At 42.5% G+C, this 23236-nt stretch overlaps 9 protein-coding genes across 14 annotated transcripts in view; 7 read left to right on the top strand and 2 right to left on the bottom strand.

Annotated features, from left to right (window-relative positions):
- Positions 1-57: 57 nt before the first annotated feature.
- TSG101 (tumor susceptibility gene 101) lies at positions 58-2058 on the top strand. 2 transcript variants are annotated; one of them, XM_018006496.2, is made up of 7 exons: positions 58-242; positions 344-428; positions 502-567; positions 636-911; positions 972-1186; positions 1254-1609; positions 1675-2058. In XM_018006496.2, exons 1-7 carry the CDS (start codon positions 198-200, stop codon positions 1859-1861), a joined length of 1230 nt encoding a protein of 409 aa, XP_017861985.1. In that variant the 5' UTR covers positions 58-197; the 3' UTR covers positions 1862-2058. The 2 variants fall into 2 exon arrangements, with proteins under 2 accessions (XP_017861985.1, XP_017861984.1); XM_018006495.2 differs by having other exon boundaries at positions 969-1186.
- kud (oligosaccharyltransferase subunit 5 kud) lies at positions 2047-2581 on the bottom strand. The gene is made up of 2 exons (XM_018006507.2): positions 2442-2581; positions 2047-2376 (listed from the first exon to the last, which is right to left on the bottom strand). Exon 2 carries the CDS (start codon positions 2373-2375, stop codon positions 2139-2141), a length of 237 nt encoding a protein of 78 aa, XP_017861996.1. The 5' UTR covers position 2376; positions 2442-2581; the 3' UTR covers positions 2047-2138.
- Positions 2582-2600: 19 nt separating this feature from the next.
- On the top strand, positions 2601-9259 carry Zcchc7 (Zinc finger CCHC-type containing 7). Its single transcript, XM_018006487.2, has 6 exons — positions 2601-2742; positions 2816-3143; positions 4311-6146; positions 6215-6414; positions 6568-6705; positions 6762-9259. Exons 1-6 carry the CDS (start codon positions 2734-2736, stop codon positions 9138-9140), a joined length of 4890 nt encoding a protein of 1629 aa, XP_017861976.1. The 5' UTR covers positions 2601-2733; the 3' UTR covers positions 9141-9259.
- Positions 3196-4278, top strand: LOC108613202 (uncharacterized). The gene has a single exon (XM_018006502.2). It carries the CDS (start codon positions 3518-3520, stop codon positions 4184-4186), a length of 669 nt encoding a protein of 222 aa, XP_017861991.1. The 5' UTR covers positions 3196-3517; the 3' UTR covers positions 4187-4278.
- Positions 9260-9440: 181 nt separating the features above from the next.
- l(3)80Fg (dnaJ homolog subfamily C member 16 l(3)80Fg) lies at positions 9441-12426 on the bottom strand. Its single transcript, XM_018006488.2, has one exon. It carries the CDS (start codon positions 11879-11881, stop codon positions 9539-9541), a length of 2343 nt encoding a protein of 780 aa, XP_017861977.1. The 5' UTR covers positions 11882-12426; the 3' UTR covers positions 9441-9538.
- Positions 12427-12468: 42 nt separating this feature from the next.
- sina (E3 ubiquitin-protein ligase sina) lies at positions 12469-17361 on the top strand. Of its 3 annotated transcripts, none has more exons than XM_018006498.2 (2): positions 12469-13436; positions 15210-17361. In XM_018006498.2, the coding sequence occupies exon 2, from the start codon at positions 15349-15351 to the stop codon at positions 16291-16293; it is 945 nt and encodes a 314-aa protein (XP_017861987.1). In that variant the 5' UTR covers positions 12469-13436; positions 15210-15348; the 3' UTR covers positions 16294-17361. The 3 variants fall into 3 exon arrangements, with proteins under 3 accessions (XP_017861987.1, XP_089324883.1, XP_089324882.1); XM_089468757.1 differs by lacking the exon at positions 12469-13436 and adding an exon at positions 13514-13688; XM_089468756.1 differs by lacking the exon at positions 12469-13436 and adding an exon at positions 13738-14662.
- A 265-nt stretch (positions 17362-17626) lies between these two features.
- On the top strand, positions 17627-20098 carry sinah (sina homolog). The gene is made up of 2 exons (XM_018006497.2): positions 17627-17834; positions 18680-20098. Exon 2 carries the CDS (start codon positions 18709-18711, stop codon positions 19672-19674), a length of 966 nt encoding a protein of 321 aa, XP_017861986.1. The 5' UTR covers positions 17627-17834; positions 18680-18708; the 3' UTR covers positions 19675-20098.
- A 142-nt stretch (positions 20099-20240) lies between these two features.
- On the top strand, positions 20241-22239 carry LOC108613193 (coiled-coil domain-containing protein 22 homolog). Its single transcript, XM_018006490.2, has one exon. The coding sequence runs from the start codon at positions 20390-20392 to the stop codon at positions 22064-22066; it is 1677 nt and encodes a 558-aa protein (XP_017861979.1). The 5' UTR covers positions 20241-20389; the 3' UTR covers positions 22067-22239.
- A 457-nt stretch (positions 22240-22696) lies between these two features.
- The window catches only part of Lmpt (four and a half LIM domains protein limpet), a 71690-nt gene continuing 71150 nt past the window's right edge, over positions 22697-23236 (top strand). Inside the window, exon 1 of one of the 3 annotated variants that reach the window (XM_089467951.1) lies at positions 22697-22842. The gene's annotated coding sequence lies outside the window, so the exon portion shown is untranslated. The remainder of the gene's footprint in view (positions 22843-23236) is intronic. The other 2 variants (XM_018006478.2, XM_089467952.1) reach the window with 2 other exon arrangements.

Below are 23236 nucleotides of genomic sequence, written 5' to 3'. Positions count from 1 at the left end.
TAACGCAATGACTATCGATATCTTGTAATGTTATCGAGTGCGATAAGAGCAGGGATGTACTCGATTCTATGATAGCTCTAGAAATACTCAATTGACGACTTTGTTTTCGTTTAGCGACTATAAAGAAATTTATTTTATAATCATTGTTAAAGTAGCAGGTGCTGATTCTAAATTTAATTAAATAGCAACGAAATAGAATGCCTGCAATAGAAGAGGCACAAATAACTAAATATCTATCCAAGGTACGATGAGTCATGTTTTTTGAGTGTGTGCCTTATCCATCCTCTACTGCCCAACACGCAATATTAAAATCGTTATTTGATTAATTGAGTCTCGTTAACAGTATAAAAATGTTGCGGCCACTAGGAAAGATGTTGTGGATGTCATTACTGCGTACCGCTCCCTGACGTATAATTTAGAAAAATTTGGTGAGATAAAACCATATTTGCTGACTAAGATTTACAAATACAAACAAATGAACAATTTTTTATTGTCCCCCAGTTTTTAACGATGGCAGCGTTAAAGATTTGTTTGCGTTGCAAGGCACAATTCCGGTGGTCTACAAAAGTAAGTGCTCATTATTATCCATATATAAGGCAAGCTTTTAGAGTGATTGATAAATGTGTATTTCACAGACAACACCTACTACATTCCCATATGTATCTGGCTGATGGACACTCATCCACAAAATGCACCAATGTGCTTTGTAAAGCCCACACCCACGATGCAGATCAAGGTGTCCATGTATGTTGATCACAATGGCAAGGTGTATTTGCCGTATTTGCATGATTGGCAACCGCATAGCTCGGATCTGCTATCACTTATACAAGTTATGATTGTGACATTCGGTGATCATCCGCCCGTTTACTCTAAGCCTAAGGAACAAGTCGCTGTGCCATACCCAGCGAATTGTAAGTGTTATAGAATCCAACTTACGATTTCGAGTTTCTAAAAGTGTACCGAACTAGCAGCTTTCATGCCTCAACCAGGCGGGCCAGGTGCCTCCAATCAGTTTCTGCCTTATCCAAACGCAAGTGGCGCTAGTGGTGGCAACTTTCCGCCTTATCCGACTGGTGGTGCGAACATTATGCCCTACCCACCAGCAGGTGGACAGCCTGGTAGCTCTGGTGGCTATCCGCCATACATGAACTATCCACAGCCTGGCTACCCAGGTAGCATTGGATATGTAAGTGCTCTCACATACAAAAATAAATATGAAATAATTTGTTAATGTTATACATTCATCCTTATAGAATCCAGCTGGAGTAGGCACTCCTAGCTCAACAGGCACCATAACGGAAGAGCATATCAAAGCATCACTTATTAGCGCCGTTGAGGACAAGTTAAGACGTCGCATACAGGAAAAGGTTAATCAGTATCAAGCTGAAATCGAAACATTGAATCGCACCAAGCAAGAGCTAGTAGAAGGCAGTGCCAAGATAGATGCCATCGTCGCTCGCCTGGAACGTGAGGAAATTGAACTGCAGAAGAACATAGCTGTATTGCGAGAAAAGGAGGAAGAGTTAAAGAAAAGTCTGGAGAGCCTGGAGAATGCAGAGGCCATTGATCCTGATGAGGCAGTAACCACAACTGCGCCTTTATATAGACAGTTAGTAATCTGACTATATATTTAACTGTAATTGTAACTGGGTAATCGTTTGATTGATTTTATAGATTACTTAATGCCTACGCTGATGAAGCTGCCACAGAGGATGCCATCTATTATTTGGGCGAGGGTTTGCGTGGAGGTGTCATCGATCTGGAGACGTTCTTGAAGCATGTGCGTCAACTTTCTCGCAAGCAATTCATATTGCGTGCCACAATGCAAAAGTGTAGACAAAAAGCTGGATTGGCTGGCTAATCGGTAATGTGTGGAATGCGTGGGCCAGTCGGTTGCAGTTATGTTTTCGTTTGCAGTCTTTCAAGTGCAACTAATTATTCAAGCCGCACACAATTTAATATGTTATTATAATATATTCGGTATTGCTTTAAGTAAAAATTGAATCTTTGAAATTAAATATGTATATGAATAAAACCCAACGTACGTTCACATGCCTACATTTAATTTTATTCAATCATGTTCGGTTTATATATAAATATATATCTTATAAAGGGAATGCTTGCATTTGTCTTGCCTCTCATACGTAAATACCAACGGTTAGTAAAAGAAACAAAATTCCAAATCCAAGGAATATTGACGCGCAGAGACTAATCAGCAGCTCCTTAATCAACGTGCTTTCCTTCGAGCTCTTCCGCGAGACAACAAATACGAAGAACCAAGCAGTAAAGAATGTTCCAATTATGAGTAAAACTGTGGCTAGGTGTGGAAAGACCGCTGGATTCACCGGTGAAACGTAGCGATGCATGCTCTCCATGCTGTAAAATCAAATGAAAACGTTATTTAATGCATAATAATGCCACAATTTATTTGTTTTATTTACATTTAATTGGTACTTCGAGTTTTTGTTAATTTCCTGCACTTGTACGTGGCCCGGCTTGCAAACAGTTACGGTTGCTTTATTACTTATCGACTTATTGCGTTTCCCAACACTCATGCATATCGATTTATTTGAAAATACTGTCGATATATCGCTGCTAGAACAACAACTCATTCGTCTCTAGTCAAAACGTGGTTTTGTGTGAAATTATAATAAAGAAATTAAAGTAACAAGATTTGATTTTTAATGCTAAAAATAAACATAGTGGCAGGCAACTACTACAAGCATTGGCACGATGAGCGATGTAAGTAAATCAAGAGCAAAAATCATAACTGCGTAGCTAAGTGACTTTTCACTTTATCTCTTTTTATTTGCAGCTTGAAGAAATGGACATTGAGCAATTGAATGAGCTGGAATCAATTCTTTATGCCTCCATACACTACAATGATGCAACTAGTGGACAGCAACAGCACACACTAGCTGCAGATGTGGATGTGGATGCACAGAATATGCCACCGCCGCAACAGCAAATAGAACAACAACAACAGCAACAGAATCAGCAGCAAAAGCAGCAACACCGATTTGTGAGTAACAAACGAATCATCAACAATGCGACTGCAAAGGCTCGCTACTGGGCTGATAACAATAGCGAAACTGCAGCAATAAATGATAATTGGACATCAAAATCAAAAGGCACAGCTGAAAGTAAGTTTAATTTTGGGTTTCATATTCCTACCTGCCTATACTCATACATATGCTTACACTGTGATATAAACGTGAGCGACTGCGCTGACAAAAGTGCTTTACATATGTATGTATGTATGTTCATATGTATATCGATATATTTTATGTATTTTTGTATACTAGTTAATTCGTGTTATTTATTTAAAATTAGTTATTTTTATGTATGCGCGTTTGAATCCAAATCCAGGAATTTGTACGGTTTTTTTTTAAAGTATTGTATATACTTTTTTGGAGATACCAAATTTTGTATCGACGCTGCTTAGCAATTTGAAATTAATTTTTGTCGCACAAGCATTTACATTCAAAATTACGTATTGAATTCTCTGGCTAGCACCATGCTCCGTCAGATAATGGCCGCATCGCGTGTCCTACTTAATCGCATAAGCGATATTAATTACTATATTCTTGTTCTATTTTTGCTGAAGTTGTTGTGCACAATTATTTATATGGACTATTGTTATGTTTACTATGGATACGATCTGCTTTATTGGCTGGATGGGATGAGCCAAAATCCTATAGCGTATATATTTTCATACATTGTCCTCACTGTGGGCGTTCATGTTGTGATGTCATGCGTGGAGGTCACCATACTCTCCAGATTGATCAGACGCAACAGGAGCCGCTATAATAAGCCGCGTCAATATTTTGAGGAGCGATATAGGCGATTTGTACTGATGCGTCTGGTGCACCAGCTGGAGAAAGCATTGCAAATGCAGAAACGTTTTTCAGAGCAATCGAATCAACCGCATGACATGGCTATACTTGAGAATTTGCATTTATCCCATCAGCAAATTCATCAAGCTGTTAACGATTTTCGCACCTCTGTGGCTATATTATTGTGGCCCAATCGTGCTGATCTACAAATGGATCCATTTATACTCTATCACATCGATGAGGGTCAGTTGAGTGATCTTAAGCGTCACGGCTACAGCCTAAGGCGTCCCGAAATGAAAGATATTCGGACTGAGAATCTGAGGAGCTTGCTAAATCCACCAGGATATTAAACAATAGCAAAACTATATTTGTATATCAATGATTTTGGCTCTAATAGCTTGCAATAAAATATATATGTGTCTTTCATACAAGCAAAAATAAAGTATATATCTTACATTCTTCTCATTGCCACAGCTCCTACCACAGCCGACGAGCCGGGAACTACAGAGCAGGATAAGCGAGATAAAGACTCAACACAGAAGTTCAGCACTGCCAAGAAGTCTGCTTCTTCGACCAAACAGCCAAAAGCTCTCACTCCTGTTCAAAAACTGCTGCAGCAACAACAAATGCGTCAACCACCAAAGATGCAGCCTAAAAAACAGCCACAAATACAAAAACCACCGAAACCACAACAGAACACGAACCCAAAAACTGAAGACGATGAACCGGAACGTTTTGATCAACGACTTTTGGTAGCCATTCCATCCAATTGGCCAATCGCCAAACGTGTGCAGAAAGGGCCATTTGGAAAGGCCAATCGTAAGCTGGAGCAGCATCAGCGTCTTGCAGAGAAGCGTCAAAAATCGAAGCGTGTGCAGGCCAACAAGAAGCTAAGACAGAACAAGGGGAAGTCCATCGAGCTAATCAGTCTCGTGGATAGTGAGAAATCCTCAGATGCGGACGATGTAGTGATTGTGCCGTTGCCACCGGTACCCATTATAAATGTCGATGCCAGCGATGAGGAGCAGGACCAGCAGCAGCCAGAACTGTCTTACCTGGAAGAGAACGCCATGGATGCAGCCGATGTTAGTTTGACCGGCGATCGGCAATCCACAGAGCAAGTCACTATGGCTTCGCAGCTGAATTCACCTTCGAGCTCCGTGTTATCGAGCGATGATTTCATTGTACAAAAGGATACGAGTCGCCTGCTGGCCGAACGTGCTCGCGCTACGGACGAAGATCTGCTCGTGCTTACAGAGAATGCCATGCGAGAAGCAGCGGACCCAGCCAGCGAAGAGAAGGAACAGGCGGCGGACACCTCCTCGGAATATGAGTTTGTGCCGCCCTCCAGGCTGGAAGAAATCAAACAGAACTATCGTGTAGATGAGCAACAATTTCGTGCTCTGGATGTCTATGAAAGCGAATCAGATCTCACAGAGAGCGGTGTCTACTGCAAGGCCAAACAAAAGCCTGTGCCAACAATTATACGCAACGTGGACTCCGACTCGGATTCGACGGACATAGAACAGGTCATAGAGCCCACTGTGAACAAAACAAAGCGTTTGCGCAAGCGACGCGCTTCGAGCACTAACCAAAGCCAATCGGATCCCAACAATGAGTGCGATCAGAATGACACAGAGAGCGATGATGATGCAGGTGTGCAATCAACAGGTGTGCCGGGCATCGCACGCGGTATGGCTGTGGAGCGTTGTAAGCGTAAAATACGACGCATTAGTCAAAGACGCAACTCGGAGAGTGTGATTCCATCTGAGCAGCATAAGAAGAAGACACCCATTGATGACCCCAGTTCAGAGTCAGCGGCAGAGGAGTCGCTGCCCACAGCACGTCAAATCGCTGAACGATTGCTCAAACAGAAGAAGGACCGGGAACGGGCTACGCCAGAGCAACGAAATGATGATACTATGGACAGCATTGGCTCCGATGCGAATACTGAGGATGAGGCAGAGATGAATGATGCGATTGTAGCAGTCTGTATGGAATTTGATAAGCAGAAGCAGGAAGTGAGCACCACAAAGTCGGACCAGGAACTGGAACCGAATCCAGAGGCGGATGCAGAGGCAGAGAATATTGAAGCGAGTGAAGCTGAAATAAATAATATTGAAATTCAGTCCGAGCCACAGCTGGAAGCAGAGGTGGCTGAGGTGCAAGTGGTGCACAATTTGCCGGCGTTGGAGGAGCAAGTGAATGTCAAGGATTTGATTGGGTGGAATGATGAGATGTGTCGCTTCTACAATGACAGCTGGCATGGCGAGAATTTCAATCTGCAAAAGATACTGAAGGGCATGTCAGGTAAGTCTTTTACTTTATTAATTCAATAAAAATATTTGTTTATATGATATTAATTGTTCAATTTGTAGGTCAACGCAGCGAGTGGCGCATTAACCATGCCGATCGCTTTCCACCTGCGCGCAAACGTTCGAATCTGAAGTGCAGTAATTGCTATGAAATGGGACATATGCGCTCCAAATGTCCGCGCCCACGCAAGCCCATCATTTGCTACATGTGCGGCATGACAGGGCATGCCGAGCCACGCTGCCCCAATGCCATGTGCCTGGGTGTAAGTCGCATATTTGATATATGCTGTGTTGTTATGTAGGGTATCAGTAGAATATAGCTAATGGTAATAGAAGCTTAGATAGTTGGAAAAGTTGATTTGACATATATTCCTCATATATCTCTTACTTATATCTCTTTTCTCTAACTCTTACAGTGTGGCTCCAAGCAGTCTATCTATGTGCAGACTTGCAACAAGTGTTCGTTTCATACCCGGATGATCTGCCAGCTGTGCAAGATGCGTGGCCACAGCAGCGACAAGTGCCCCGACTTGTGGCGTCGTTATCACTCCACAGTAAGCTAAATTGATTTAATCGAAATACAACATTAATTCTTACTTTCTTTCCTTAGACCCGCACAAATGCAGTGCTAAACAGCAACGTGCAATATCGCACAAAGCACTGCAGCTATTGCGCTCAACGTGGTCATCTCTTTGAGGAGTGTCGCCAGCGCATGGGCGAGTTTCGCAATGTAAACCACACCATTCGTATTATATCACATCAGAAGGTCTACCAGGATCGCAGTGAACCCATTAGCTATTTGACTGACTTGCGCTCTTCATTTTCCATGGATTTGCATTTTCACTTTAACTGGAGCTCGGCGTTCTCGAAGAACAGCTGCTATGCACGCTTTCTCAAGGCAGTTGGCTTGGCTAAGCCGGCGGAGAAGCGCAAGAAAAATGCTCCAGTGCAGCAGCAGCAGCTGAAGCTCTATACAAATGATTATGTGCCCAATCCACACGCCAGAGCATTACGTCGTAATTCATCAGCTACAACTTCTTCGGCGGTGGCTGAGCAGCTGCCAGCAGGACCTGATACTGCTTTGGTAGCGGCAAAAGATTCTAAAGTTGCTGCAACAAAGCCTGCTTCCGAACAAATACAGCAGGAGGAGATTAGCAGCAATTTTGAGAGCAAGTCTGCAGCATCCAAAAAATCCAGCAGCAACGGTAGTTTGACAGCTTCTAAATCCACTGTCACGCCACATGATTTGGACTCGGACTCGAACTACAGCTTCTCCGAGCACTTTGAGGTGCCCAGCTCCACGACTAGAACTAATGAGCAGGATACTGAAGCACCACCGGCGAAAACTGGACCCATGGAAAATCTGCCCGATATAATACCACTTAGCACAAATACTGAAGAAGATGAAGCCAATGATGAGACCATCAGCACGAACAGTCAGGGTATTTCCATGTGTGTGAACAACAAAGCAGCTCCAGCAACATCAGCAGCGCAGCCAGAAAGCTTGCCAGATGTTCCATCAGAGGCGAAGATCCTCATGGCACGTGATCAAATCGAATATCTATTCAGTCCAGAGGGTCGCGAGTTCTTAACTGCTTCAGCTAAGCTTTGCAATGTCAGTGTGCGCATGGACTTCAAGGAATACGGCTATGTGCTGGTTATCTATGGATTGAAGAAGAACCAGGAGGATCTACAGCTCAGGCTATTGCGTCGCAATCAGGATGTGAAGCGCAAGACCACCGAATTCCAAAGCCAAAAACCGCCAAAACGCATCGATGTGCTCATACGCTTTATGCGCGACGGCATCAGCAGTTTGGCTGGAGATCTGGGCAACGCCAAGGCGCATTATTTCCGCATCAAGGAGCTGGAGCAAATGAATACCAAAAGTGGCTACAAGCTGGCCGAACGCAAGCGTCGTCTGCTCAATATGATATTATTTGGCCAGGCGGGCCTGAGCAATGGCAACATGCACTTGGATCAGCTGCTGATCATACTGAAGCGTCTGTTGAATGAGCATGCTGGCGATGAGAACGCCACAACTGCAATGCGAAATGAAATCGAAGAGCATTGGCGCATCATATTCAGTGCTTATCCACATCCCAATTATGAATCGCTGCTGCAGGCCTACTTCAAGTTGGATGTGAAGAATCGCATAAGTTCGCTGAACATTGAGCCAGCTTTGCTTGGCCAGCAGATTGTTAACAAGAAGCGAGAACGCATTGCCTCGCCACCACCCGCTGGAGTACCTGATTCCAGCAACAAGACTTCTTCGCCCAACAAACGTGTCCTGCTTAATGCCAAATGGGCTGATCAGCAGCAGAGACGACCACCGCCACCCCCTTTATGGAAACATGATGAGCGCGCACAGTCCTCACCTGTCGCGCAGCCGAATGGTAATTCACGTAATGCCAAGCCACGCACACAGCCACATGCCAAGTCGGTGGGGCAACAGAAGAAGCAGTTGCCTCCCCCGCCGCCTATTTGGCAGCACGAGGTGCAGCAACAGCAACAGCAACAGCAGCAGCAGCAGCACCAGCAACAACACCAGCAGCAACACCAGCAGCAGCACAATAGCAACAACAACAAACAACGCATACCAAAGCAGCAGCGCGACAAGCCTCGCCCCGTCCAACAACAGCAGCAGCAGCAACAACAGCAAAAGCATTTATTAACCTTTAACAATATGCAGCAACGTACGCCAGTGGGCAAACTGCACTTGCAACAGAATCGTCCGCTGCAATCCGAATGCGTTCGCCTGCTGGTTGGCATGGAACGTGGTGACTCCCGCATCAACACGGATGCATCGAAACCCTCCATGTTCTGGTCCCGCGAATCGCTGAAATACCTTGACGATCTGTTCAAGCTGACGTCAAATTCGGAGACCTTGGAGCGCCTGCAACGCGTGCTGGATCGTTCGCGTCGAGGAGAGCTGTCGCACAACGATTATCGTGCCGTGATACGGCTGCACTCGCTAATGGAGCCCCATTGAGCGGGGTATCATCTTATCAACGGGGGACTTAGCTTAAGAGAACATAAAAAATGGAATCATAATTATGGGTATATATCAGAGATAATACCCAGCACCCAATAAATGAAATCTTTACTTGAGTTTGACTAATGTTATAATGCACTTAACGTTTATTTATTCTTTGGTTGTGAAACATAGATTATGCTTAGATTGATAATACAAATAGTTAATACACCATCATGTGGCTGATTTCTTGCTCTAATGCAAATCTGTTGCAGCGCTGCAGAATTAGCTTTCAAGTAGAGAGTTGATAATATGTCGTAGATTGTTCGTTTTCTTTTTATTATTGACTAGAAAGGATTTACAAGAAATTGCGGGCTGACAAAGTAATTTACACATACTTAAACACTTTATGAAGTTTACTTTGTGGGAAAATCGGGCCAATAGTTGATGTAATATCTGTGTGTTGTTCCCTCGAATAAACGATCTAGCCAATTGCTGAGACCATCTAGCAAATTGTCCTCGAATAGCACATTCGATTCGACATCTGATTCTTCGGAGTAGTTAACCCCCAGGAAGTTACCAATCTCTGGATCATCGTTGCGATCCAGCAATTGTTTGGTCATCTTGATCATTCGCTTGGTACCGCGTGCGCATTCTGGATGCTTGGCATGATATACGCAGAAATACTTGCGGTGTCCATTTAAGGCTATTACAGTGCCAACACAATTTCTGGGATTGATTTGTAGCTTCTGATTTGTGCATAGCGACAAGCGTAGCAGTTCAGAGTACCAGGACAAGCCCTTCTCAATGAGCATATGGCCAAAGATAAGGGTTTTGGTACGTCTATAAGGCCAAACAGCGCGATGATAAGGAGGAATCAGCTTGGCCCGACTCTGCAGATCGGTTATTAATAGGATTGTACGACAGCCGGGCTTCAGCAGGCGCACTAGACCATTATATTTCTCTGCCCTTAGCTCGTAAAGCTTCAACTCCGGCACATGTTTGCTCTGCTTGTTGCATTGTCCGGCGTTGTTGAGCTGTCCTTGCGCCTTTAGAGTCTCCTCCTCGGCGCGCACAAAGTACATCATGACGTAGCCAATGCCAAACATAAATGCGATGGTGCCCAACAGCGATAGGGCAGCAAAGAGATGTTCGTCTTCGATATTATCGGATAGATAATCTACTAGGTAGAGTAGCCTAGTGATCCATTTGCTCAACATGCCTTGAGCATGCTCATCCAATAAATTCTGGACGAATGCCTCGTAGGTTAATGCCTCCGACGTCTTCAACAGTCGTTGTATGGTTAGATTTATCTCATGTTTCGTGGCATTGATGGCGCTATTGTTCAGATAGTCGTCCGTCTTAATATCCAACTTGGCACCGTCCACCCACTCGTATTTGATTTGGGTGCTATCACGCCGCCAGATGACGACGAGCCTCAATAGATTGTCCTCGAAGGAGCCCTTCGAAATGGCATTAAGGAAATCTGCCTGCTTCTCCTTGTACATATACGCAAAGCGAACTCTCTCCAAGCTATAGCCAGACTCTAGAGCAATATGCCGCAAGGCACCTCGTGCTATATCATATTCGGGCGAGTTTTCTGTAATAAGTATTACACACAAACGCTTCCTTGGTCTATTCCATTCGGCTGGGCAAACCCCTTCGAGCACATCCTGCGAGGAAAGTCTGGGTAGCGAAAGGAATTGATTTGTGGAGATGATGTTGTCCAGTGTTTGTGTGGGTATATCAGCCATAGAAATGCTAGCAACAGCTCGCACAGAGTCCTCATTGAACAGGAAGAGTGTATCTAACTTGGGATTGACTTTAAAACGATCAGCCATGAGACTACAAGCCTTGCTAGTTAGATCCACAAAGCCAAAAGCCACACGATCATGGAAGGCAAAGGCGCTTATCAGATATCTCAGCCTGGTTACGCTTCGCGGCTCCAAGACCAGAGCACGCACCCGATTATCTGTCCAACCACTCAGAAACTCGTCGACATTTTCATCATTTACGCGCTGACCGATCTTAAAGGGCATCTTCTTGCGTATAAATTCGGCCAACTTCTGCTGTGTATAGATATTCTCGCGATAGACATAGCTATGCCCGCCGAGCACCAGCACCATTCTTGGTATATCATCTGCTCCAGTTTTGCGCAATATGGTTGGCTCGTGGGCGGCATTTATGGTGACAAAGGATATTCCCAGTGGCTCGAAGGTGTCGATCAGCTTCTTGAACGCTCCCACAATTCGAATACAACCGAAACACCAATCGTTGTAGAACATTATAATATGCAACTTGGTCTTGCTCTTCGGTATGATGGTATGCTCAAAGTAATTGGAAGTGACAGAGAGTTTATGATACAAGCTGATATCCTGGTCGAACCCGAATTGCTTACCAAAGAATTCTTCCACTGGATCGAACCCAAATCGATTGTAGTTGCTGTAATCATGTTTTTGTTTTAAGAAATGCGAATCCTCGCTAGTAATGCCGTGTTTATCGTAAATACGTCGTCGATCGGTGTCGCTCAACAGCTCGTAGGCCTTTTTGATCTGTACAAACTTACGCTCCGCATCCGGATGATTACTCTTATCCGGATGCCACTCCTTGGCCAACTGCTTATACGCTCGTCGAATTTCCTGTGCGGATGCTGTGGAGCTGACACCGAGTTCCTTATACGGATCATTCATGACAGCCACACAGATGGCAATCAATGTGCAAAATATTAGCACATTGAATTTTCGAATTTGCCCCAACATGACGAGTGTTTTATCACACAATTTATACAATGTATCCTTCTTTTTTCATAAGTTTTTCTTTTTTCCGTTTTTTTTTTTTTTGTGCTGGTCTGCGTGCTTTTTGGGGGATGGTCCGTGCTCCAGATACGAAGAATGACAGATGAGCTTATTGATTTTTGTTGGAATATATATTATACATATATTCAAAAGTTTAGGCCATGCTGGCAATGCACATGGTATTCCAATTAAATTTATTTTACTATTATCGTTAAAAAAATTCCTTTTAATTATTTTTGTGATTCGACAAATTATTACGCTACACCCGACAGGGTTGCCGCGGAGTATAAAACTGCATTATTATGATACCGGGAAGAAGAGCAGAGTACGCTGTTCATTAAGTAAGCTTGATAAGCTTTCAATACAGAGTTTATATAAAGTTACTTTAGTAGTTAATACTATGATAAATATTTATAGTTATCCTCTTTTTGGGTAAATTTGTATTTTTAAATGGAACAGTTGAATTTTGTAAGCAATTGACATATTTCAAAAATTTACGTACTGAAATTGTTTCTAGCAGAGCTGCCACTGTGCTGCTAAAATACCAAAAATACCGACATCAACGTTAGTCAGCACTGTTATGCTTGCCCAGCACTAGGCAAATTAAAGATAAAATTAAATAGCCAGAAATACGCGTGTGACGTGCTAATAGTTAAATAGTTGCGCTTGCGATCGTAATAGCCCAAATAGACAATATTTTAAGCAAGTGTTTGGTGCAAAAAGAAAGATTATAATATACGAGCTGCGTTTGCAAAGTGCAAAACACACACACATATACAGAGTAGAAACAAATTTTCAAGCTACGGCTACGGCTACTGGCTACAGCACAAACCACTGCCCCCGCCCCCGTTGCCGTTGTCGTTGTCGTCGTCGTGTGTCTGCCTTTAGCGTTGCGTCTCCCGTATGTAAATTGTAACCCGATGGACGACGAAGGCGACCTAAACAGATGATATTCATGCTGAGAAAAAAAAAACAAAAAACAACAACTACAAAACGCAGCAAAATCAGCCGCCGCAGTAGCAGCAGCAGCAGCAAACATGTTCATATAGCCATATTATTCAATGAGTGTGTGTGTGCGCGAGTGTATAAATGAAAAATTAGATAAAAAATAAAATGAAATTAGCTCACGCCTGAATTTCGAGTTTGGCACAAGGTGAACCGAACCAAACCGAACCGAACTGTGGATGTATATAAAAAATAATATATAAATAAAAAATAATGCTGGTGGCTAAAGACGAAAACAATTTTTAATTTTCTCTCTCTCTCTCTTTGTTGTGCGTTTGTTGTTGTTGTTGTTGTGCGTGTGCGAACCTGAAAGTGCGGCCACCTGCGATTGTAATTGTAAATGCATTGATTTACGCACACATATATCGTCGAGGATATACATATATATTTATATATACAGTGGTATATAAATACACACACACACATGCTGGCTGACTGACTGATAAAAGCCTCATACCCACATACACAAATCCAAACACACACGCATACAGTGACGCCTCGTGCACAGAGCTTTGTAAGTTTACGTTTATGATTATTTTTTAGCTGTTTATTTTTACATACAATTTTCGTTGTTGTTGTTCCGTTTTAGTTGTTGCTGTTAACATATCTGCTCTGCTTTCCGTTTTCTATTTGATTTTGCAAACTCATTGAAAAAAAAAAATTAAAACTTAATTACATTCACGGCTGCAATAGCAATAGCGTAGCAGCAGCAGCAGTGGCAACAGCAGTCGTAGTAATTGCCCCCGCCACATGGAAATTTCTTACGGTACGCAGCCAACAGAGGCAAATGTTAATTATGTGCCGCTACCAACTAGGCCCCTCACTTCTCCCTCTCTAACTCTCCTCTCTCTCTCGCTCTCTCTCTCTCTCTCTCTCTTTGTCTTCTGCTCCTCCTTCTACTTCTACACCTACTCACTGCTCATTGCTGCCACAAAAAAAAAAAATAATAATAATAAAGAAGTGAAGCCCATATTATTGACGCAGCTCGCGTCACTTCATATTTGTTTATGCTCCACACACTCTTACATGGACATACACACATTCAAACAATCACATATTCAGCCACAAATTTTGGAGTACTGCATAGTGGATTTCTATTTCATAAAGCTATATATCGATTTATATGTGTTTGTTAGGTACTATAAAATCTAACGAAGGCTCTGCTCCATTCAAGATCATCATATATTTCATAATGATACGAAATGTCATAGAGAAACCGGTATTCTCTCAAAAGAGCTTTTGCGGGGCTAAGTAAAATTTCCCATGTACATTGGGATCTCAACAATTCTCCCCAATGAATTTATCAGTGAACGTTTTTCAATACACATAGAAGATATGTAAACATTTCTAAACATTTTTTTTTTTTTTTTTTCATATTACCAACTTTGAATCTTGTACCACTGTGCAAGCATTTGCTCCTGCGTATGTCTTGGACACACCGTCAGCATTAATGAACTGCATTTGTCATCGGCTCTGATAAGACATGCTTTTTTTTTTCGTGTATTTGCTCGTTTTTCTACACGCGCCTAAGCCGGCCGAGAAATACAATATCAACTCTTAAACAGTTTGAACCAAAAATAAACATAACATGAGCAACAACAAAGAAAAAAAAACACCAAATCTAATTGTTAATCGCGACGAATATTTCGACAATTTGGTTAATGATAGCTGAGCATTGTCAAGAGAATTTGTACAGTTAGAGGTCGGCTAGGATTTATTGAGGAAGGGCCGTTGGCCAAGGTTAGCATTCATTTCTATGAGCTTTTCTTTTGTTTAAAAAATGATGGAACTTTTATTATGAAATCAAAAAGCATTTGGCTCAATATTATTAATAATAGTTAAGTTCTTCGTCCTTTTTTACTATTTAAGTTGTAGCTTCAGGCATTGCTATTGCTTTAGAGCTTTACAAACAAGTTGAGCGCTGATTGGTTGCCAAAATTTACTCCTGATTTCATCAATCAGGGGGTTGCCTTTTACAATGTGTGTAAAACATGTTTTCCGCTCTATCTATTTTTTACAGAATTCTAATTTCAAAACCCGTTTTGCAGAGTTTCTTATTTTCCATTTTTTCTGTTTTGGCACATGGCAGGAAAAAAAATCCATTCATTCGCTGTAGCTCCCATATGCAGTTACCCTTCATTAGACAATCCATTTAATAATAGCTTGCTAGCTGGATATTGCATGACTAAAAGAAATATTATCAATATGTATACTATAAATGTATATATAAACTGAAGTATTCACTGTAATTAATATGACACATTTGTTATTACGTTTCTCGTTGCAGTGACCAAGAGGCAGGTGACGTTAGAAGAGTTCGATTGCCTGGATTCGTCGGGTCGTCGCAATTGCTGCAGTTGCTTTTGCACTGGCACCTGAAGTGGAGGCAGACCCATCTGGTAGTTAGTGGCAAGCAAGCAAGTCCAATGTCAAATAAAATCAATCCAAAACGCCGTGAACCGACAGCAGCAGCAGCAGTAGCAGCAGCCACGGCAGTGGTGGCCACCAATACGAGCAGCTCGACCGGCTCCAGTGCTGGGAATACATCATCAGCGAACACATCGTCCTCATCCAGCTCTTCACTGTCGTCCGCCGGTGGCGGTGATGCGGGCATGTCTGCCGATCTGACATCGCTATTCGAGTGTCCCGTTTGCTTTGACTATGTGCTGCCACCGATATTGCAATGCTCGAGCGGGCATTTGGTCTGCGTATCTTGCCGATCAAAGCTCACATGCTGCCCCACATGCCGCGGCCCGTTGGCCAACATACGCAATCTGGCCATGGAGAAGGTCGCCACCAATGTGAAATTTCCGTGCAAGCATTCGGGCTACGGCTGCACTGCCTCACTCGTTTACACAGAGAAGACCGAGCACGAGGAGACCTGCGAATGCCGGCCATACCTATGCCCCTGTCCGGGCGCCTCATGCAAATGGCAGGGACCGCTCGATCTAGTCATGCAGCATCTGATGATGTCACACAAGAGCATTACCACGCTGCAGGGCGAAGATATTGTCTTTCTGGCCACCGATATCAATCTGCCCGGTGCCGTCGACTGGGTGATGATGCAGTCCTGCTTCGGCCATCATTTCATGCTCGTGCTGGAGAAGCAAGAGAAATATGATGGACATCAACAGTTCTTTGCCATTGTCCAATTAATTGGGTCGCGCAAGGAGGCCGAGAACTTTGTCTATCGACTGGAATTAAATGGCAATCGACGCCGCCTCACCTGGGAGGCAATGCCGCGTTCCATACACGAAGGTGTTGCCTCTGCTATACACAATTCGGACTGTCTGGTGTTTGATACATCGATTGCGCAACTGTTTGCCGACAATGGGAATCTGGGCATCAATGTAACCATATCTCTCGTCTAAGGATTGCGGCGTCTGTGGGGGAACTAGAGTAACTAGTATGGATGAATATGGAATATGGAATATGAATCGTTTCTAAAACGATTATTATGATACAGCAATCATGTTATGTATGTATGCATGTACGACAGTGGTACATTATCAGCTTACATCATGTCATGTATGTGCGCATGTATGTATGTAATAGGGTCGGTTAGGTCAGGTCTGTCTGTCTCTGTGTCAGTCTCCTAATTGCTAGATTCTAGGGTATTCATTTTTTCCAAAACGAAGAAACGAAAGAAAAAACACACAGACACACGCATATTTACATATATACATATATTCAAGATCGATTTAATAAGATTTTTTGTGAGTTTTTTTCTTAGTTTAATTTTAGTTTGTAAGACGTGCGAACACACAAGCAGCTAAAACATAACGTACATCCATACATCAAGCATACATTTCATAAGTACACACACGCCCACACCCACACCCACACACATTTACACTATGCAGCCTAAGTTTAGTTAATGTAAATTATTTTATACAAAAATAAAAACAAAAAGAGAAATACTTGTAAATGCTATAAAAGTAAACATCACTTTTAACGAAATTAACAAGAATACCAGAAAATAAAGAACATATATATAGAAATATATATGTACATATATACATATAAATAATAATTATAATATAATTATGTAATAACTCGAGAGTTGTAAGCGATTGCGACAATTTTTGTTCATGCCAAAACGAAACGTAACACACACAACATTTTCTTTTTTAACTAAACAATAACAATCTCAGTGTGCTCCCTTTAACTACAACAAAAAGACAGTTGAAAAAGAAAAGCAATGTAATATGTTTAAATTTGATATAATTTAGATCGATCTCCCGTACAAGTTGATTTTGTTTTTTTTTTGTTTCGTAAATGCAATTGGAAATTGTTAATGAACTGATTTTGACCTTAACTCTTACTGTTTCATCATGCAACTGCAATGTATTTAGTTTTAATAACAAAATGAAACACACACACACACAAATGCGACAACTACAGAGGAAGAAAAATAAACGTGATTAGTAAAAAAAAAATGAAGCTGAGAAGTCTTATCAATGAAATTAAAGCTATGTATAAGTAATGCGCTATGTTGATAGCCAGTAATTCGCAAATACAGTAGAGACTGCCTAAATTGGAAATCTTATATAATCAAGTGTATAAAATTTAAAATTTATTTTAAGTTTTTAATTCCTAACAAATTATTTATGGTAATTGCTGTTACAATAGTATTTTTAACATACTATATACTATATATATTTCTACTATATTTTGAAGGGATATATATATATGTGTAGTAGGCTAATTTGAAATATGGCTTAAATATTTTCATATTTTTTTATAAGCAAAAGTTGCTGAAAATTACTTTTGTTTATATATATTTCTGTTACTTTTTTTCTTTTTGTGTTTCCCTTATCTCTGTTAAACGTTCAGTAAATTCTTTGTCTATATGTTTGGTTCATGCTAAAGCTAATCTGAATTCAAGTTTTTGGTCCTTGCAACACTACACGTACGTATCCTTTGATATCTCTAAGTCTATACATATTTTTATTGTACAACAACAAATTTTGTTTTCTTTTGTCTATCTGTTTGGTTTGTTTCAAAGTAATCCCAATCCGCGCTCTAAGATCCCCAGTTTTGTCGATCTTTTTCAGATCTCTCTTCACTACCGTCTTAAGCTCCTTGATCGATGTCTTTATAGACTGCGTATTGCATGTTTAGATGAGAGCTTTATAAACATTCAGCGTCCCTGAGTGGGTTTCCTCCGGCTTCGATTCGTATCGAAGTCCTATTCACGACTGTCCTCGTTTATATTATTTTCCTATTCTCATATTCATATTTTTTCCGATTTTCCCTTTGGAAACACTTTCATGATCATCATCTTTGCTTGCCCTGGGTCGGTTGTGAGGTGGTTTAGGAGAGCCCTGACATTTGATTAGAGCAGGCCAGGCCATTTCCATGATTCTATTGCCACAAAACAGACGAACAAATTTTAGTTATCTTGAATTTCAATATAATTTTTTTTAAACAGAACTAAATTGCCAAGCGTACGAAAAATTAACTCTGAAAGTTTCGATTTTATTTTTAAAGACCTCCCGCCCCGCCTCCACAAAGGAAACCCGCCTCGTTTTTCGGTAGATAGGCATACGGAAATACCCGTTACGCATGTACTAAACGCGGCGCGCAAAATTTGAAAAGTGCTTCCACTTTTAGTCTAAGGAATCCACAGAAAGACACACACACACTGACATAGAATCAAACTTACCACACTTTTGCACACACACAAACACACATATTTATATATATGTATATATAACTATAAATATATATTTTATATATAAATATATATTTTAGAGGAACCAACGTGCAATTGAGAACAAATCATGCAATCACGCCGTCAGCGTCCTGCCGCTGATACCCCGCAAGCAGCGACTGTTGCGACGCCCAAGGACAACAACAACCTGGAGCAAGAGCCGACATCGCCGCTCGACCAGATCGAAGGCGGCAGCAGCAGCAATAGCAACGGTAACAATGCCAACAGCAGCGGCAGCAGCGACTGCGACAAGCCGACCGAGACGGCGACCAGAGATTTTTTGGTCTCCCTATTGGAGTGTCCCGTTTGCTTTGGATATATGATGCCACCGATAATGCAATGCTCGCGAGGCCATCTCATTTGCTCACAGTGCCGGAATAAGCTAAATGTCTGTCCCGTTTGCCGTGTCCCGATGAGCAATATACGCAATCTGGCCATGGAGAAGGTGGGCTCGAAACTGATCTTTCCCTGCAAGCATGCCTGCTATGGCTGCCGTATGCGTCTCTCGTATTCGGACAAGAAGGCGCATGAGGAGGACTGCGAATTTCGTCCATATTTCTGCCCCTATCCCGATGAGAAGTGCGTGTGGCAGGGTGCCCTGAAGGACGTGTACAAGCATTTTGTTAGCACGCATCAGAATGTGATCACCATGGAGGGCACCGACATCATCTTCCTGGCCACCAATGTCAATCAGGTGGGCGCACTCGATTGGACGATGATACAGTCGTGTCACGGCCGCCATTTTCTGCTATCGCTGGAGAAGGTGCAGTTGGGTGAGGGCTGTCAGCAATATTTCGCCGCCTGTCGCATGATCGGGACAATGCGCGATGCGGCTGACTTTGACTATCTGATCTCATTGGAGGCCAACAATCGCACTCTCAAATGGAAGTCCAAGCCGCGTTCCATACGCGAAAGTTTCGTGACCTATACAAATGCCGATTTTCTGGTGCTCAACAAATCAACGGTGGAACTGTTTTCAGAGGATGGAAATTTGGCGTTAAACATCATCATCAAGAGGGCCAACAACAATGACTAGAATAGAGAAGAACTCTGCATATATTGTGTATATATACATATATATATATTTATACAACCATTTAATCTGCCATCGGTCCAGTTAAGTCTCAGCAGTCTCTATATATGCATATATGTATACATATGTGTATTTATCTATATTTTTATATATATGTGTATGTATATATATATACATATATCTATTCCTTATGTGCTCGCAAATGTATATAACTCGTAATGCTCCGTGGCCAGATGTCATTTCATATCTACCATGTCTGGGTGGCAAGCAATAACATAAAAAAAAAATAATAATAATAATAGCAAAACAAAACTGGATAAGCGCTGATAGCAAAGCATATTTATGTATAAATTTCACTTGATCCAAAAACCAGATAATAATAAATATTGGACAAGTTGGAAACCAATAATTGTCAACTGTAACCCAATTCTCTCCCACCGTCTTTTTTTTTTTTTTGTTAACAGAAATTTCGGTAAACAAATTTTGTATATTTTTATTGCACATTTTTTATAATTTATATCAAAACCTGTAAGCATTGTCAATTTTTCAATTTTGCCGCCACAATGCAGTGCCATAAAATATGTTTTTGGTATTTTGTTTGTCTGCGTTTCACTGTGAATGTCAAATTGTGATTAGTCTTATCGATAACTACCTGCTGGCTATCGAAAAACAAGCCAATTTAACTAAAATGCCAAAATAAACGTAAATAAATGCAATAATGGACGAAGTGGATAAAATTATTATGCACCAGCTGCAACAAATCGATGACAGCATCGAGCCCACAGATCAGTTGGCCAATTTCACACCGGAGCAGGTGGTACGTGCCGTTTCTAGCTGCTTGCTGGAAATCGATCCTTCGATGCAGGAACTGCCACGGTTCTTGCCAGGTGGAGCCATGGCGCAACGTTTCAGTGTGGCCACGACGTTGGCTGAGCGTTGCAAGGAGCAAGGCTATCGTGGTGACATTGGCTACCAAATCTTTCTATATCCCAACGCCGTGGAGCTGCGTCGCTTGCTGATGCATTTGATTGAGCGACTGCCGCGTGAGCGACAGCAAATCGATTCGGTTGATAAGTCACATTCCCTAAGTGCCCGGGAGCAGCTGCAGCGGGAAGTGCGCAGACAGTTGTCGGAGCAGTTGAAGGCGCCTTGGGTGCCCCAGTATTGTCGCACTGTTGCCAACAGGCGGAGGCAAGGCTGCAGCTGCCAGTGCATTGAGTTTAAGCCCCATCTGAATCTCAATGTGCCTGGGGCCAATTTTTTAGAGCGCAGCAAGGAAGTGCAACAGTATTTCGAGCAGTTGGCGCCCAATCTCTTCCAACAAGTGGATGGCACCGCTTTCGATCTCATTGCCTCCGTAATGCACAAAAATGATTTGGAGCGCTGCGGCGAGCAGGTGCCAAAGGCTGTGATGGCAGTGCCGGCTAAAGAGGAAGTGGGCGAGGTGCTACCTAGTCCTGGTCCGTTGCCAGCTACTAAGCAGGCGACCAGCAATGCAGAGACGGCTGCAACTCCAGTGCAGAAGCTGACGGATGAAGTGCAGCAGCTGCGCACACAGTCCGAGCTATTGTTAAAGCAGCGCAAGACGTTGACCAACTGCATCGAAGCATTGAAGGCACGCGAATCTGAAGCGGAGCTGGAGCTGGAGCGCCTGCAGGCAGTGGTAAAGTTGCATGAGCGCAGCTGCCTGGTGCTAGCGGAGCCGGAACAGAATGTGGCCAAGCTCGAAGCGCTGCTGCTCGCAACCAAAGCGAAGCGGCAAACCCTGACACAGCAGTGGGAGGAGTATCGTAATCCCCTGCTGAACACTTTGGAGAGCCTTAAGTCAGCGAAGGAAACACAGCAGGTGCAGCGTGTGCGCCTGGAAATTGAGCAGCTGGAGCAGGAGCTGCTGGCCAGAACTCAGTTGCACAACGAGCTTACCCTGCGCAGTGCCACCCAGACGCAGCTGGCGCCGCGCAAGGAATACACTCGACGCATTCACGAATTCATTGGAAACATACGCAAACAGCGTGAGGACATCTTCCGAGTGCTAGACGACACACGACAGCTGCAGAAGCAGCTCAATGTGGTTGTGGCGCAACTGGAGCGTCAATTCAACTACACGGATGACCTGCTCTTTCAGAGCGCCAAGCACGATCTGCATGCGAAGAAGGCATACAAGCTGCTCGCTCAGTTGCATAGCCATTGCAGCGAGCTGGTCGAGTGCGTCTCCAACACGGGCAGCGTGAGCAAGGAGATACGCGAGCTGGAGGTCCAGATCGACAGTGAGAAGATGAAGAATGTGCTCGTCAGTTTGCAGCAAATAACGGGCGACATCCAGAAGTTCGAACAGCATATTCAGGAGCTGCAAACGCAAATACGCACAGTGGAGAATGCAATAACAATCACCTAACTATAACGATAAACGATAAATGATTAACGATATTAGTATATTACCATATTACTTATGTATTAGTGCCAATTAAAACAGATCACTTTCGCATAGCGTAGTTTCTTGTAGCCAATTCTCAATATTTATGCATTTTTTTTGTGTAAAAAGCTAAATAAACGAACCTGATCAGCATATATGTATATAAAGCAACATCCTTAATTTTTCGGTATTTATATATTCATTTGTTTAGCTTTTCGCTATTAGCTTTTTCGCGCTGTGTTTAACATTCGTTTAACCAGTGTGAATGGTCTCTTTGCCGGCTGCGCTCTCTTACTTTTACGCTCTTTTTGAGCATGCGCTCTTTATACCCTACATGAGTAGGTTATTCGATGTGAAATTTGAATATGTTGCATTTACAATATTTGGCATTATGTTCAGATGTATTAAATTAAAAAAATATATGTATATTTTAATATTACAATTTATTAATATTTATTAGAAGACTAATTATACTCTATATTGGCTAATCTCGCATACAAACTTTGTTAGCTTACATGGCAAACATAATTTGCAGCGCATTCACAGTTCGCCTTGCCTGATCCATTTGTTGTTCTCTTGCTTTACTCCCTCTGGCTTTTGAATGTGAAGCGGCAGTTATAACTGCCGGCCCTGGACCCGGCTGTTAGTTGTTGCTCGCCTTTTGAAGTGTTTGAAGCTGCAGCGCGTTGGCGGCTGGTCGCGTCGTGTTTTCGTTTCATTTTTGTTGTTGATTTACTTTCGTTTGTTTTTAATTTAAAGTAAATTTCCAAGCAACAGGCACTTGGCCTGGACCTAAGTGCTCAGGCCTAGTGCTTAAGGGTTTCCCTCTTTTTTTCTTCTCGTTTCATTCTACTTCCAAAATAAAACTTTAATTAAACTAAACAACAAGAGGCAACATATATCAAAATAAACTTTTGTTGTGTTGCTGCTGGGTGCCTCTTGTTGTTGTTGCTGGGTTGTTGATGGTGCCGCTCCAGAACTCGTTTGTGGCCTAGAGTTTTAGGTTCTTTTGCATGCTGCCGCGATAACAAGTTTAACCGGTGTGCGTGTGTGCCGTGTGTGTAATTGTGTGTGACTGTGCTAGCGAGCCTGCCTGTCTGTATGTGTGTGTGCCTATGCTCTCCCTCTGTGCCTGTATGTATGTATGTATGT

The sequence above is a fragment of the Drosophila arizonae genome, chromosome 4, assembly GCF_054131065.1.
Source record: "Drosophila arizonae isolate 15081-1271.41 chromosome 4, UAZ_ARI_1.0, whole genome shotgun sequence".
In the NCBI taxonomy this organism is placed as follows: Eukaryota; Metazoa; Arthropoda; class Insecta; order Diptera; family Drosophilidae; genus Drosophila; species Drosophila arizonae.
Note: the sequence above shows the minus strand (reverse complement) of the source record. Positions and strands in the feature narration are given on the sequence as shown.

Coding starts and splice junctions, on each gene's coding strand:
- TSG101 (XM_018006495.2), top strand. CDS start 198: ATGCCTGCAATAGAAGAGGCACAAATAACTAAATATCTATCCAAG. Junction 1,187..1,253: donor ACCCAGGTAGCATTGGATAT/GTAAGTGCTCTC, acceptor TCATCCTTATAG/AATCCAGCTGGAGTAGGCAC. Junction 1,610..1,674: donor ACTGCGCCTTTATATAGACA/GTTAGTAATCTG, acceptor TTGATTTTATAG/ATTACTTAATGCCTACGCTG.
- kud (XM_018006507.2), bottom strand. CDS start 2,375: ATGGAGAGCATGCATCGCTACGTTTCACCGGTGAATCCAGCGGTCTTT.
- Zcchc7 (XM_018006487.2), top strand. Junction 6,415..6,567: donor CCAATGCCATGTGCCTGGGT/GTAAGTCGCATA, acceptor TAACTCTTACAG/TGTGGCTCCAAGCAGTCTAT. Junction 6,706..6,761: donor GGCGTCGTTATCACTCCACA/GTAAGCTAAATT, acceptor TTCTTTCCTTAG/ACCCGCACAAATGCAGTGCT.
- LOC108613202 (XM_018006502.2), top strand. CDS start 3,518: ATGCTCCGTCAGATAATGGCCGCATCGCGTGTCCTACTTAATCGCATA.
- sina (XM_018006498.2), top strand. CDS start 15,349: ATGTCAAATAAAATCAATCCAAAACGCCGTGAACCGACAGCAGCAGCA.
- sinah (XM_018006497.2), top strand. CDS start 18,709: ATGCAATCACGCCGTCAGCGTCCTGCCGCTGATACCCCGCAAGCAGCG.
- LOC108613193 (XM_018006490.2), top strand. CDS start 20,390: ATGGACGAAGTGGATAAAATTATTATGCACCAGCTGCAACAAATCGAT.